The sequence below is a fragment of the Siniperca chuatsi genome, linkage group LG24, assembly GCF_020085105.1.
Source record: "Siniperca chuatsi isolate FFG_IHB_CAS linkage group LG24, ASM2008510v1, whole genome shotgun sequence".
NCBI lineage: Eukaryota > Metazoa > Chordata > Actinopteri > Centrarchiformes > Sinipercidae > Siniperca > Siniperca chuatsi.
The window spans coordinates 1,152,099-1,166,276 of NC_058065.1; the positions used below are offsets into that span (position 1 = coordinate 1,152,099).

The 14,178-nt window shown below is 43.6% G+C and overlaps 5 protein-coding genes across 7 annotated transcripts in view; 1 reads left to right on the forward strand and 4 right to left on the reverse strand.

The window, feature by feature from the left end:
• The window catches only part of LOC122871906 (zinc finger protein 271-like), a 42,718-nt gene extending 37,514 nt beyond the window's left edge, over positions 1-5,204 (reverse strand). Inside the window, exon 1 of the mRNA XM_044187485.1 lies at positions 4,879-5,204. The gene's annotated coding sequence lies outside the window, so the exon portion shown is untranslated. The remainder of the gene's footprint in view (positions 1-4,878) is intronic.
• The window catches only part of LOC122871885 (NACHT, LRR and PYD domains-containing protein 12-like), a 232,788-nt gene that overhangs the window by 105,263 nt on the left and 113,347 nt on the right, over positions 1-14,178 (forward strand).
• The window catches only part of LOC122871920 (gastrula zinc finger protein XlCGF57.1-like), a 133,924-nt gene that overhangs the window by 36,248 nt on the left and 83,498 nt on the right, over positions 1-14,178 (reverse strand). The window lies entirely within an intron of this gene.
• On the reverse strand, positions 419-4,859 carry LOC122871961 (gastrula zinc finger protein XlCGF17.1-like). The gene is made up of 2 exons (XM_044187605.1): positions 4,690-4,859; positions 419-2,694 (listed from the first exon to the last, which is right to left on the reverse strand). Exon 2 carries the CDS (start codon positions 2,675-2,677, stop codon positions 1,541-1,543), a length of 1,137 nt encoding a protein of 378 aa, XP_044043540.1. The 5' UTR covers positions 2,678-2,694; positions 4,690-4,859; the 3' UTR covers positions 419-1,540.
• Positions 6,265-13,157, reverse strand: LOC122871927 (gastrula zinc finger protein XlCGF57.1-like). 2 transcript variants are annotated; one of them, XM_044187547.1, is made up of 4 exons: positions 13,068-13,147; positions 12,923-12,938; positions 12,565-12,658; positions 6,265-9,129 (listed from the first exon to the last, which is right to left on the reverse strand). In XM_044187547.1, the coding sequence occupies exons 1-4, from the start codon at positions 13,130-13,132 to the stop codon at positions 7,385-7,387; spliced, it is 1,920 nt and encodes a 639-aa protein (XP_044043482.1). In that variant the 5' UTR covers positions 13,133-13,147; the 3' UTR covers positions 6,265-7,384. The 2 variants fall into 2 exon arrangements, with proteins under 2 accessions (XP_044043482.1, XP_044043483.1); XM_044187548.1 differs by having other exon boundaries at positions 12,565-13,157.

The following is a 14,178-nucleotide window of genomic DNA, read 5'->3' on the forward strand; positions in this document are numbered from 1 at the left end:
GGATCAGGCTGAGGAAGGCTATTTCTTAGGAGCTGTATTTAAGAAGTATGAGAAAATGGTCAAAATCTCATATTGATGTTAAACTGAGCTCAGTTACGACTAGGACAATTAAGCTGGACAATGAAGAAATATTGTTTGGAATTTTACTTTCCTCTGGGTTGTACGACCCATTAAACCCCGACACCTGAAGCACAAACACACACTTCCCACAGTAGTGGCTGAGGAGGGGGGCGGAGGGGTACACAGCCCCCAAGAGACCTGTAAGCAGGGGGTTTTGTTAGAAAAATCCCCACCCAGCTGAAGGTTTACTAAGATGTAAATTTGTGATTAAGTGATTAAAAATGTTGGAAAAATTCACATTATGAAATGTACATGTAATGTGACTTATGTAACACACACACACACACACACACACACAGATATTTCATATTTTTTTATTATTCCTACTTATTACTGATAGGATACTTGATACATTGTCTGTTATCTAGTGTAGGAGCTAGCATGTGATGCTATTATCTCATTCAGATCAATGACTGTGTAACACCAGTCTTTAGTTACTGCTGATCGTCTCACAGGAGTCACGAACGACCACATCAGTTCCACTTCACTAACAGATGGGTTTCTTTTCCAACAGGGATGTCAACCCACATCTCCAGATCCAGATCCCAGACTTGTCAGCTCCTTATCTCAATGAGCTGCTCCTGAAGTTGGTTGGTAAGTCTAGTTATTTAATTTATAAATCACATTTTAAAACAACACATGTTGACCATAGCGCTGTATAGGCGACATGGAATACTTTTAGACAAGTGAATCACTTTTAAATCAATGAATACATGGAATACCAAAAAGCACAATTCCCAGAAAACGGCCAAATAACGTAGACACAAATAAAAAGAGAATTAAAATGATCACGTGGCTTCATCTAACCCAGTAATTCCACCGGGCACGGGTGTGTCGCGTTACGGCTGCGATGCAGCAGATCGCAGCCATTCTAGACAATGCTTGTAATCCCACAAGACGAGCCGCAGCTCTCTTTGCGGTGAGTAAGCGGCGAGTCTATTTTTGACAGAAACCACGTGAAGCTCCACAGAGCAGATGAACCGGGCAGGAAGTCAGACACAGAAACGGCATAGAGAATTTGGTCAATTTTCAAAATAAAAACATCCTGTGCAGAGTCCCGGTCAAATATCAACAAAAAATACCTAAAACAGACACAAATAGAAACCATTTAACTACATAGCCTACTTACCCACGGTAGAAGCACAAAAATAAAGGAAAAAATAGTCAAATGAACAAGTCAACAACATCAGGCAGGCAAACCGCTCTGCTTGTGAAACGCTCCTGGTGGGGTATGAAGCCGCTTAGAGTACAGAACAAAACCAGCTGGCAGACAACTTTATATAGCCGTGGCCGGTGGAATCCCGGGGTTTGCTGAAAAGATGAAGCACGACTTATTTTGGAGTCTGTATCACAGTTTTGAACTGATCAGTGTTGAGCCAAGTCTTGCCCCCAGTACTTCAATCCTGCTAGAAGGATTCATTCATTTACTTTCGCTGCTCTCACCAGCACACTTATGGTTTTTTAATGTATGAAGCAGTTTGAAACTTTTATCACAAACTGAACACCTAAACGGTTTCTCCCCAGTGTGGATTCTCATGTGTTTGGACAAATTGCTTCTGAGACTGAAACTTGCTTTACAAACTGAGCATGTGAAAGGTTTTTCTCCTGTATGTATAACTCGTAAATGTGAGGTCAAATTTGAGCATTGTGCAAATCTTTTACCACAGACAGAACAACTGAAGGGTTTCTCCCCTGTGTGGATTCTCATGTGCACCACAACATCTCCTCTCCATGGAAATGTTTTTTTACAAACTGAGCAGCTGAAACGTTTTCCTTCTGAATGAAGTCTCATATGAGTATTTAAGGAATTCTTCCCGGGGTATCTTTTACCACAAACTGAACAACTAAATGGTTTCTCTCCTGTGTGGATTCTCATGTGTGTGGACAAATTGCTTCTGAGACTGAAACTTCCTTTACAAACTGAGCAGCTGAAAGGTTTTTCTCCTGTATGAACTCTTAAGTGTGTGGTCAAATGTGAGCTTTGTGCAAACCTTTTACCACAGACAGAACAACTAAATGGTTTCTCTCCTGTGTGAGTTCTCTTGTGTCTCTTCAGACTTGAGTTTTGGCTGAATCGTCTACCACACTCAGAGCAGCTAAATGATTTCTCACCAGTGTTACATCCACTTTTATTTTGCAGAGGGTTTAAACCTGACTGAGGTTCTCTGGTCTCCTCCCAATCACAACTGTCATCAGTCTCAGGTTCAGAGGAGTCTGAAGTCTTGTTATGAGTATCTGGTTGTAAACGACTATCTGGATCTAAGTTCCTGGCTGATTCTGGTCCTCCACAGTCCTCTCCATTAGCTTCTGTTTTCATCTGTTCACTTAGTGTTTGATGAAGCTGCGAGGACTGAGGTTTCTCTTCACTCTTCACAGAGACAGGAGCGAATGTGAACTTGTTGGTATCGGCCTCCTCCAGCCCTCGAAGCTGCTCTCCCTCCTGACTGGTCCAGAGTTCCTCCTGTTCCTCTTTAATGTGTGGGGGTTCTGGTGGGTCCTCCTGGTCCAGACTGGGGCTCCACTCCTGCTGCTGAGGGGGATCCTCTTCTTTTCTCATCAACAGCAGCTGGACGTCTGTGGAGAATAATGAAATAGTCATTAGTCATTTCCTGTTAACCACTGACAACGTATTTGGAAGTCATTCAAACTGAAAGAGACTACAAGCATATCATACACTTTGCGTTGCGTTAGAGCAGAAATGCCATAATATTGTTTCAACAACACTGACTAATTTCATCCAGTATGTGAATTGTCCTACTAGAGAGGAGAGGTGACAACCTGGTTCACCTCAAACCCTGTTATGTGCCTCTGGTTAAAAGGCAGCCTGCGACCACAAGGACAGTGAGAAGATGGCCAGAGGAGGCCTATGAGACACTGCAGGAATGCTTTGAGGTGACAAACTGGGATGCACTCTGTGAGCCTCATGGAGAGGACGGGCTCACCTCATTGACGGGCTCACTGAGTGCATCACTGGTTACATTAACTTCTGTGTGGACTGCAATGTCCCAACTAAGATGGTCCATTTTTATCCGAATAACAAACCGTGGGTAACAAAGGACATCAAAGAAATCCTGAATGCCAAGAGGAGGGCCTTTACTGGTGGTAATAGGGAGGTGGTGAGGGCAATCCAGGCCGACCTGAATGTGAAGATCAGGGAGGCCAAGGAGAAGTACAGGAGGAAGCTGGAGTGGAAACTCCAGCAGAACAACATGAGAGAGGTCTGGAGCGGCATGAAGACCATCACTGGCTTCAGACCGACTGGCAGCAGAGGAGTTGAAGGCAGCTTGGACAGGGCCAACGAACTTAATCTGTTCTTTAACAGATTCGACACACCAGCTCCTGCTTATCCCCCCTCTAACTCAGTTGCTGTCGGCCCTCAAGCTCCTCTGTGTCCACTGCTCCCCCTTCCTCCATCTTCCTGGGAAGATGGCTAACAGGCTAACGGCCCTCTTCACACTAATGACTCCCTCCGGGGGGAGTCGGACGCCAACAGACTCAACAAACTGATCCGTTAGGCCGGCGGCATTGTGGGGTTGGAGCTGGACTCTCTGCTGATGGTGTCAGAGAGGAGGATGCTGGCCAAACTACATGCCATCTTGGACAGTGTCTCCCACCTGCTCCATGACGTGCTGGTCAAGCAAAGGAGTACCTTCAGCAGAAGACTCATCCCCCCAAAAAGCACCACAGAGCGCCACAAGTCATTCCTGCCTGTGGCCATCAGACTCTTTAACTCCTCCCTCTAAGTGTCAGTCTGTATGACCTGAAGTCACTAAACTTGACATTGATCATTAACATCTCTGCAATACTTGACATAATTGTGCAATATTCTGTGTAATACTCCTGTGCAATATTTTAGTTTAAAATTCCCTATTTATTGATATTGATAATACTCATACCTCTATTACTGCTGTGCAATATCCTCCTTCTCATTATAACCTTAATAAGCTACACTTGACTTGACAGTTCATGCACTATTACCTTATACAACACATGGGCAAACTACGGCCCGTTGGGCTTATTAATCCGGCCTGCCGAACGTGACCAAATTATATTAAAATCGGTACGGGTAAACCTTGTTCAATTTACTTTTCCCCTGTAATGCCCACGTTTCCCCAAAAGATGACGCACTTCAGCTACATTGACTCTCCTTCTCTTATGAGCCCTTTTGCAAAACTGAGCTTATCAAAGAAAAGTGGTGAGCACCGAGTGTTTAATACGGAGCGGACAACAAAATATTTTTTCACTGAAGTCCGATCAAAGGCTGTATGCCTAATATGTCAAGAAACTGTTGCGCTTTTCAAAGAGTACAATATCAGCCGTCACTTTGCTGGAGGAGCACCTTGACAGCTAACTTACCATTTACAAAGGCGCGTCGACTTTTTAGAGATACGTGGTTCTCACAGGACAGCGACGCTACAAACATATGATGACCTTATAGACCATGATGCATTGCTGCAGATGAAACCACCCAACAGGATATAAAGCAGTTAAAATGAGCTCAACCTTAAACATCTGCAGCAGCTGGTTTCCCAGCAGTTTAAAGTGAAACAACAAGTAAAGTGCACAAACCTGCTCTGTGCAGCCGGACTTCAGGCTGGAAAACAGCGTCCAGTAGTTTGCGTTGTCCACAAAGTTCCTCTTCGTACTCTGCTATCGTTCTTTCAAACAGCTCAAATATCTCTTCAGCAGCCGCATTTAGTCTCTGGCTGACAAAAGCTCTCAGCGTTTGGACTTTAGACATTTTTACAGCAGCTTTTCCTCCAGACTCACTCCGTTAAAAACTGTCTGCTCACTCTGATGCGCGCTGTGTTGCTAAGTTACATCACGTTCGCGTCCGTCTACTTCCTGCTAGCAAGCTAAGCTAACTCCATTAGCTCCGTAGGACGCCGGGAGATAATTCAGATGCTAAACATGTTCAAATAAAGCGAACAGCGCAGAGTCTCTTCAGACAGGTCTGTCTGGACATTTGGACACTTTGGCTCCGTGAAAAATACAGTTTGGTCTCTATCGAAGCTACTCCGACTAGCACTGTGAGGCCGAGCTCCGTCTCCGTCTACTTCCTGCTAGCAAGCTGCGCTAACTTCCTTTAGCATTCTTGGCTAACAGGAGATGAGTCTGCGGTGAACAAGTTTATCTATACATACACGGGACATCCCAAGTCTCTTACTCTCTCACTTTTCCATCATTTGCGTAAACCATCTGGAGGAGAGAAGAAACGAGGAAATATTTTTGAGAAATGAAACGTCATTTCCTCTGAAGCGTCACGTGAAGCGACGTCCGTTTCTGATGACGACGGCAGCTGATCGCAGCTGGATCAGCTGTCAGTCGGTTTTAGCAGCTGTAGACACTTTTGATGGAGTCTGCACACACGTGCTAATACTAATAAAGGTTTCTCTCTCTTTCTGTATTTATGCTGTGTCCTGCTCAGAGGCACAGGAATCACTTCTACTGGCAGAATGCCTTTATATTATTTATTCACTATTTGCATCTGTATTCATTGATATTCTGATTATGATTTGTGTTACTAACTTGACATCTTCTCTCTCCCGTAGTTTTGTGCTTTCTCGTTCCTCTCGCTTTCAGCAGGTATTTCTGCCTCCAGAGCTGCAGAGTCTGGATCTGTGGTTGTGGACCGGTTCTGCTCAAGGTTTCTGCCTCTTAAAAGGAAGTTTTTCCCTTGCCACAAGTGCTTGCTCATGGTGGGATTTGTTGGGTTTCTGTAAATAATATTATAAAAAGAGTACGGTCTAGACCTGCTCTATAGGAAAAGTGCAATGCGATAACTTCTGCTATAAATTGGCGCCATATAAATAAAATTGAATTAATGGAGACGGGAATATCCAAAAAGAGGTTTGTGTGTGTAATCAGATGTCGTCCTCCTCTTTCACACACACCATCCTGTGGGTCACTCAGTGTCTGAGACACTTCCCACAGTAGTGGCTGAGGAGGGGGGCGGAGGGGTACACAGCCCCCAAGAGACCTGTAAGCAGGGGGTTTTGTTAGAAAAATCCCCACCCAGTTGAAGGTTTACTAAGATGTAAATTTGTGATTAAGTGATTCAAAATGTTGGAAAAATTCACATTATGAAATGTACATGTAATGTGACTTATGTAACACACACACACACACACACACACACACACAGATATTTCATATTTTTTTATTATTCCTACTTATTACTGATAGGATACTTGATACATTGTCTGTTATCTAGTGTAGGAGCTAGCATGTGATGCTATTATCTCATTCAGATCAATGACTGTGTAACACCAGTCTTTAGTTACTGCTGATCGTCTCACAGGAGTCACGAACGACCACATCAGTTCCACTTCACTAACAGATGGGTTTCTTTTCCAACAGGGATGTCAACCCACATCTCCAGATCCAGATCCCAGACTTGTCAGCTCCTTATCTCAATGAGCTGCTCCTGAAGTTGGTTGGTAAGTCTAGTCATTTAATTTATAAATCACATTTTAAAACAACACATGTTGACCATAGCGCTGTATAGGCGACATGGAATACTTTTAGACAAGTGAATCACTTTTAAATCAATGAATACATGGAATACCAAAAAGCACAATTCCCAGAAAACGACCAAATAACGTAGACACAAATAAAAAGAGAATTAAAATGATCACGTGGCTTCATCTAACCCAGTAATTCCACCGGGCACGGGTGTGTCGCGTTACAGCTGTGATGCAGCAGATCGCAGCCATTCTAGACAATGCTTGTAATCCCACAAGATGAGCCGCAGTGCTCCGCGGTGAATAAGCGGCGAGTCTATTTTTGACAGAAACCACGTGAAGCTCCACAGAGCAGATGAACCGGGCAGGAAGTCAGACACAGAAACGGCATAGAGAATTTGGTCAATTTTCAAAATAAAAACACCCTGTGCAGAGTCCCGGTCAAATATCAACAAAAAATACCTAAATCAGACACAAATAGAAACCATTTAACTATATAGCCTACTTACCCACGGTAGAAGCACAAAAATAAAGGAAAAAATAGTCAAATGAACAAGTCAACAACATCAGGCAGGCAAACCGCTCTGCTTGTGAAACGCTCCTGGTGGGGTATGAAGCCGCTTAGAGTACAGAACAAAACCAGCTGGCAGACAACTTTATATAGCCGTGGCCGGTGGAATCCCGGGGTTTGCTGAAAAGATGAAGCACGACTTATTTTGGAGTCTGTATCACAGTTTTGAACTGATCAGTGTTGAGCCAAGTCTTGCCCCCAGTACTTCAATCCTGCTAGAAGGATTCATTCATTTACTTTCGCTGCTCTCACCAGCACACTTATGGTTTTTTAATGTATGAAGCAGTTTGAAACTTTTATCACAAACTGAACACCTAAACGGTTTCTCCCCAGTGTGGATTCTCATGTGTTTGGACAAATTGCTTCTGAGACTGAAACTTGCTTTACAAATTGAGCATGTGAAAGGTTTTTCTCCTGTATGAACTCGTAAATGTGAGGTCAAATTTGAGCTTTGTGCGAATCTTTTACCACAGACAGAACAACTGAAGGGTTTCTCCCCTGTGTGGATTCTCATGTGCACCACAGCTTCTGCTCTCCATGGAAATGTTTTTTTACAAACTGAGCAGCTGAAACGTTTTCCTTCTGAATGAAGTCTCATATGAGTATTTAAGGAGTTCTTCCCGGGGTATCTTTTACCACAAACTGAACAACTAAATGGTTTCTCCCCAGTATGCATTCTCATGTGTGTGGACAAATTGCTTCTGAAACTGAAACATGCTTTACAAATTGAGCATGTGAAAGGTTTTTCTCCTGTATGAACTCTTAAATGTGTGGTCAAATGTGAACTGTGGGTGAATCTTCTACCACAGAGAGAACAACTGAAGGGTTTCTCTCCAGTGTGGACTCTCATGTGCCTCACAAAATCTCCTCTCCGTTGAAACAATTTTTCACAAACCGAACAGCTGAAACGTTTTCCTTCTGAATGAAGTCTCATATGAGTTATTAAGGAGGTCTTCCAGGAGTATCTTTTACCACAAACTGAACAACTAAATGGTTTCTCTCCTGTTTGTTTTCCATCTTGTTCCTGCAGATGTTCCTCGTGGCCAAAGCTTGTAGCACATTCAGAGGAGCTACTTGATGTTTTTCCAGTATTACATTCCTGATCACTTACAGGTACTTCATTGTTTTTCAGACGGTTTAAACCTGACTGAGGTTCCCTGGTCTCCCCCCAATCACAACTGTCATCAGTCTCAGGTTCAGAGGAGTCGGATGTCTCATCATAAGTAGCTGGTTGTAAATGTCTACCTGGATCTGAGTTCCTGGCTGGTTCTGGTCCTCCACAGTCCTCTCCATCAGATTCTTTTTTCAAATGCTCTGCATCTCTGTTCTCTTCAGTTTGGCTTTGATGATGTTGTGAGGACTGATGACCAACACACTGATGGTTTTTAAGCCGATAAAGCCGAGTGAATCCTCTGCCACAAACACTGCAGCTGTATCCTTTCTCCCCCGTGTGGTCTGTAAGATGTTCCTTTTGGCTGAATTGTTTACCGCGCTCAGAGCAGCTAAATGATTTCTCACCAGTGTTACATCCATTGTTAGTTTGCAGAGGGTTTAAACCTGACTGAGGTTCTCTGGTCTCCTCCCAGTCACAACTGTCATCAGTCTCAGGTTCAGACGAGTCTGACGTCTTGTCATCAGTAGCTGGATCTGAGTTCCTGGCTGGTTCTGGTCCTCCACAGTCCTCTCCATCAGCTTCTGTTTTCATCTGTTCAGTGAGTCTTTGATGAAGCTGTGAGGACTGAGGTTTCTCTTCATCTTCTTCTTCACTCTTCACAGGGACAGGAGTGAATGTGAACTTGGTGATATCGGCCTCCTCCAGCCCTCGAAGCTGCTCTCCCTCCTGGCTGATCCAGAGTTCCTCCTGTTCCTCTTTAATATGTGGGGGCTCTGGTGGGTCCTCCTGGTCCAGACTGGGGCTCCAGTCCTGCTGCTCAGGGGGATCCTCTTCTTTCCTTACCAACAGCATCTGGACGTCTGTGGAGAATAATGAAATACAAACACACGTTTTAGAAAACTGTCGTTTCCTGTTAACATTTAAACCACTGACACCACTACTTTCTTAAACGTGTGGAGAAATAATGAACATTTTGTAAAACATATCTGGAAGTAATTCAAACTAAAACAAACTACAAGCACATCACGCGCTTTGCATTTCATCAGAGCAGAAACGCCATAAAATGACTGCGATCAAGGCAGCTGCGACTCCATGCTCATGTTACCTGTTTATACATTATGTTCATGTCGGAAGGTGGTAAAAACTGTTCAGCACATCACCAGGACGGAGGTGGCATCCATGGAGTACCTCTACACCCAGCAGCAGGGTCCAAAAGTAAGATAAGTAAGGATTTTTTTTTTTTTTAACTATGCAAAGCTGCTCTACTGAAATTCCAGAGTCAAAAGATGGAAATGTGCATAATAGAAAGAAAAGCTACAAGAATGTAGACGGATAAGGTGGAACATCAGTACAGTAGCGGTGATCTGCGGGCAGCTTGGAGGGGAATTAAATCTGTCCTCAATTACTCAGAAACAGTGACAGGAAGCCTCCTAAAATTGAGGGACTAAATGATCTCCCAAATACGTTCAAAAGGACTTTTATTCCCACATGACTTTTCTGAAAATAGTCTCTCTCTCTTTTGACTGTGATATTTTAATCAGTCATGAATGTGTTAGAGATCTTTTAAAACGTGAAAACATCAGGAAGGTCCCTGGTCCAGATCACATTTGTGGGTACACATTGCGATACTGTGCTGACCAGCTTAGCGAGATCTGGGAGCTATCTGGAAACCTTCTGTGAAGGAATTTTCCATAGAGGGCCCTGATGTGGGTGTCAGGTTACATACTGGCCATACACATGTCACGCTTGGAGTCGCTTGCAAACCTAGAAATGAAAGGACCTCTTTTGTCTCTAGCATTAGTTCATTTTGCTGTCTACGGCAGTAGACCCATAGCGACAGCTGTGTAGATAAGAAGATCTGTTGCTTAGACCACTCGCGCTAACAGGGTCCAAAATTAACACCGGCTATGCGCCAAATGCGGGTAAATTCAGAGTTTGCCGTAAAAATGAATCATTTAAATAATTTGGAATCACAGCTTATGGCCAGGTTTACACCGCTGTGTTCTTTATTTGTACCGGCTGAGACTAATGTGACCCTCATTACCGTACCTATCGTGATGTCAGCGAATCAAATCAAAGAAGCTTAATTCTCTAATTGTGACTCTGAGGTAGGCTATATTTAATATAACACCAGCTAACTGTAGCCTGTAACATTAACACGATAAACAGCAGGGCTACGACTACGTGCTGACACTCTCCCACAGACACACATACTCAACGGAGAGCCTCTCTGAGCCGCTAACGTTAGCTCAGCTACAACAGGCAGCACACAACTTTTCCAAAAGGGCCATGAATGTGCTTCTAGTGACGGTCAAAGCTCCAGCGGACTCGCTGTTTCTCCAGCGGGGATACGTAGAGTCTGACAGCTGCTGGTCATGGCTGGTTAGCTCTGACTACCAGCTCTCGGCTGTTGCTGCTACACTGAGAGGTGGCCGCGTCATCTGAATTATCTCCCGGTGTCCTACGGATGCTTGAGAACAGGGCTGAAAAATATTTTTGGCTGGTAAACCTTCTCAGTTTACCTGCCATTGGCAGATGAGCCAAAAAGTTCATTTTGAACCTTAGAAACACAGTAGAAATATAAAGATAAAGCAAGTACTGCGGGTCAAGAATCATAAATATAAAACTGACAAATATATTAAAGAATATTAAAATATTTTAAGAATCTAAGAAAAAAATAAGAATAATAATGGGAATGTACAAAAGTATGAGTATACTGTACTAAGGGGGTTAGGGGGGTATGAAAATCAGTGTCAGTGGGGGGTCTTGGGCCTTGTTGATGAGACCAGCTGCCGATGGAAAGAATCTTTTTGTGGCGTGAGGTTCTGGTCCTACAGGTCCCGGAGGGAAGGTAGTTTGTAACGAATCACCTTCTCTGCGGAGCGAATGATACGCTGCAGTCCGCCATTGGCAGTGGCAGCAGCGTACCAGATGGTGATGGAGGTGGTGAGGATGGACTCGATGATGGCGGTGTAGAAGTGCACCTTCATTGTCATTGGCAGGTTGAATTTCTTCAGCTGCCGCAGGAAGTACGTCCTCTTGGTGAGGGCGCTGATGTTCCCCAGCTCCCACTTGAGATCCTGGGTGATGATGGTGCCCATCCAATATTGTAATGATAATAGTCTAAAATCATGTAAAATGTTTTCAAATAACAAATAAATAACATCAAATTTACTTGGGGGAGGACCACCAAACCACACGACCCCCTCCCCACCGCAATCACAGCACCTAAGCCCTCAAGAAACCAGGCAAAACCCTGACTGTGTTTACGACTGAAGATCAGTCATAGATCTGGCCTCTTGATTTTGCTCTCAACGCGCACCAGATTGATGCATTTAAGTAATGTACAAAACATTTATAAGAGGGAGCATGCCCCTGGACCCCCCCTAGAGGTCAGTCAGAGGTCCACCCACCATAGTCTCACAAAATCCTGTGGAAAACACTGCAATGGTATCATCCACAAACTTCACTTGACGGACTGGTCTACAGGGAGAGGAGCAGAAAAGGAAAGAACGCAACTTTGGAGGGAACCGGTGCTGATGGTCCAGGAATCAGAGACATGTTTCCCCGGCCTCACGTTCTGCCCTCTGGGGTGGGCAGTTGTGAAGAGGCCCAGGCCCCCGCAGAGGCTGGAGTCACGGGGGATGGTGTCAGGACTGTCCCATTGTGTCTCAAAAGCAGGGGGGCTTAGGTTTGTAGTTTTGAGTCTGAGCCCTGAATTTACAATCAAAACAACGCACCAAAACACTGAGGCAGCCATCTGTGGCGCCATCTTGAAAGACAATTATCAAAATAGTTGATAACCTGGTAAACCCCCCCAGCAAACCTGTCATTACAAAGGAAACCCTGTATCGTATCAAACTGTGCAGTTTTATAGCTGCTTGAAAAATATTTGGCTGGTAATTTGTTTCAGTTTACAGGCCATTGGCAGAAAGTAACCTTTGGACCCTGCCCAGCGGTGCAGGAAGTAGGCCAACAGGATCATCAAAGACCACAACCACCGCAGCCGCAAACTGTTCAAAGTACAATCTTTGTCTCTGATCCTGGTGGTGCCGGACCAACTGCTGCGGCACCACCAGGATCAGAGACAAAGATTGTACTTTTTACTTCACTACATTTGATAATACTTAATACTTTTACTGCAGTGAGGTTTGACTGCAGGACTTTTACTTGCAGTGGAGTATTTTCACAGAGTGCTGTCAGTACTTTTACTGCAGTAAAGGATGTGAACACTTCTTCCCCCGCAGCTGGTTTCCCAGCAGTTTAAAGTGAAACAACAAGTAAAGTGCACAAACCTGCTCTGTGCAGCCGGACTTCAGGCTGGAAAACAGCGTCCAGTAGTTTGCGTTGTCCACAAAGTTCCTCCTCGTTCTGGATTTTAAACATTTTCACAGCTTCACAGCAGCTTTTCCTCCAGACTCACTCCGTTAAAAACTGTCTGCTCACTCTGATGCGCGCTGTGTTGCTAAGTTACATCACGTTCGCGTCCGTCTACTTCCTGCTAGCAAGCTAAGCTAACTCCATTAGCTCCGTAGGACGCCGGGAGATAATTCAGATGCTAAACATGTTCAAATAAAGCGAACAGCGCAGAGTCTCTTCAGACAGGTCTGTCTGGACATTTGGACACTTTGGCTCCGTGAAAAATACAGTTTGGTCTCTATCGAAGCTACTCCGACTAGCACTGTGAGGCCGAGCTCCGTCTCCGTCTACTTCCTGCTAGCAAGCTGCGCTAACTTCCTTTAGCATTCTTGGCTAACAGGAGATGAGTCTGCGGCGAAACATCCCGAAAGTTCACACAAAGTCCGCTTCAACAGGTTTATCCAAACATACAGGCTCTGCTGGTTCACTCCGACTGTACCTCATGGTAACGCACGTGGTCCGTAACGGAAAGAGTTAGCATGTCAGCCTCGGTAAGCACAATCACTTCCGGTACCACATCCGCACCTTTCTGATTTTCAAAATAAAACTGACCGAACTTTTATATACAGGCCCATTTCTCTTTGTTAAGAATTAACAATAATAGAAATACTCAGATCTTTTACTTCACTAAATAAAGAAATGCCACAAAGTAAAGAAAAAGTAAACAGTACAAAAAAGCATAATATATTTATTATTATACATATTAATGTGTGTGTATACATATTAATACAGAAAACTCAAGTATAATAACGTAATCATACTATATAATATTCTGGTGTACACTGTTATATCGGTATCATAAAACTGTGCTGGAATTTTGACACATGGCTGATTTAGTTTCGAAAATAGACAATTACTTGTTTTTGTAAAATATTCTTGCATACTGTTTTAACTGTCGTGTAGCAAGAATATGACTGTATATGTATCTATATTTGTATTAACAAAGAAAACCTACTTTATTAATAATAACATTTATTTGTATTGTGTTGTTTGTTTGTCATGTATGTTTTTGCATTTGTTGTTGATTTTAGATTATTTTAGAGATGTACTTTAAATTTGTATCTGAATCAAAAATGTACCTGAAGACAAAACAAACAAACAAAAGCAAACAGCCAAGTGTTCACAGTCCTCAAGCTCTGGTTGCAGCTAAAGAGCAGACTAGTTTCCTCTGTCTGCTACTTTGATAAACCACTGTGAAGTCACATGTTTCTTTAGTGAGTGCACACAGCACTCTGCTCAAAAGCTTCACTCTTCATAAACACATGTTAATGTTTTTAGCCGTGCTAGCAGCGTGATGTGGGTCTGTCAGTCGGTCCTTGACTTTGGTCCAGACTGAAATATCTCAACAACTACTGGATGGATTGTCATGAAATTTGGTTCAGATGTTCATGTTCCCATCAGGATGGATTCTAATAAGATTGGTGATCCTGCATATTTCCCTCCATCTCTTGAGACATCGGTAAATGGCCCATTTATCCAGCATGTTGAAT

What these genes read in the sequence shown, in the direction of transcription:
- LOC122871961 (XM_044187605.1), bottom strand. Translation starts at nt 2,677, where the DNA reads ATGAGAAAAGAAGAGGATCCCCCTCAGCAGCAGGAGTGGAGCCCCAGT.
- LOC122871927 (XM_044187547.1), bottom strand. Translation starts at nt 13,132, where the DNA reads ATGAGGTACAGTCGGAGTGAACCAGCAGAGCCTGTATGTTTGGATAAA. An exon ending in AGTCCGGCTGCACAGAGCAG is followed by an intron (nt 9,130 to 12,564) that starts GTTTGTGCACTT and finishes TATTCTCCACAG; the next exon opens with ACGTCCAGATGCTGTTGGTA.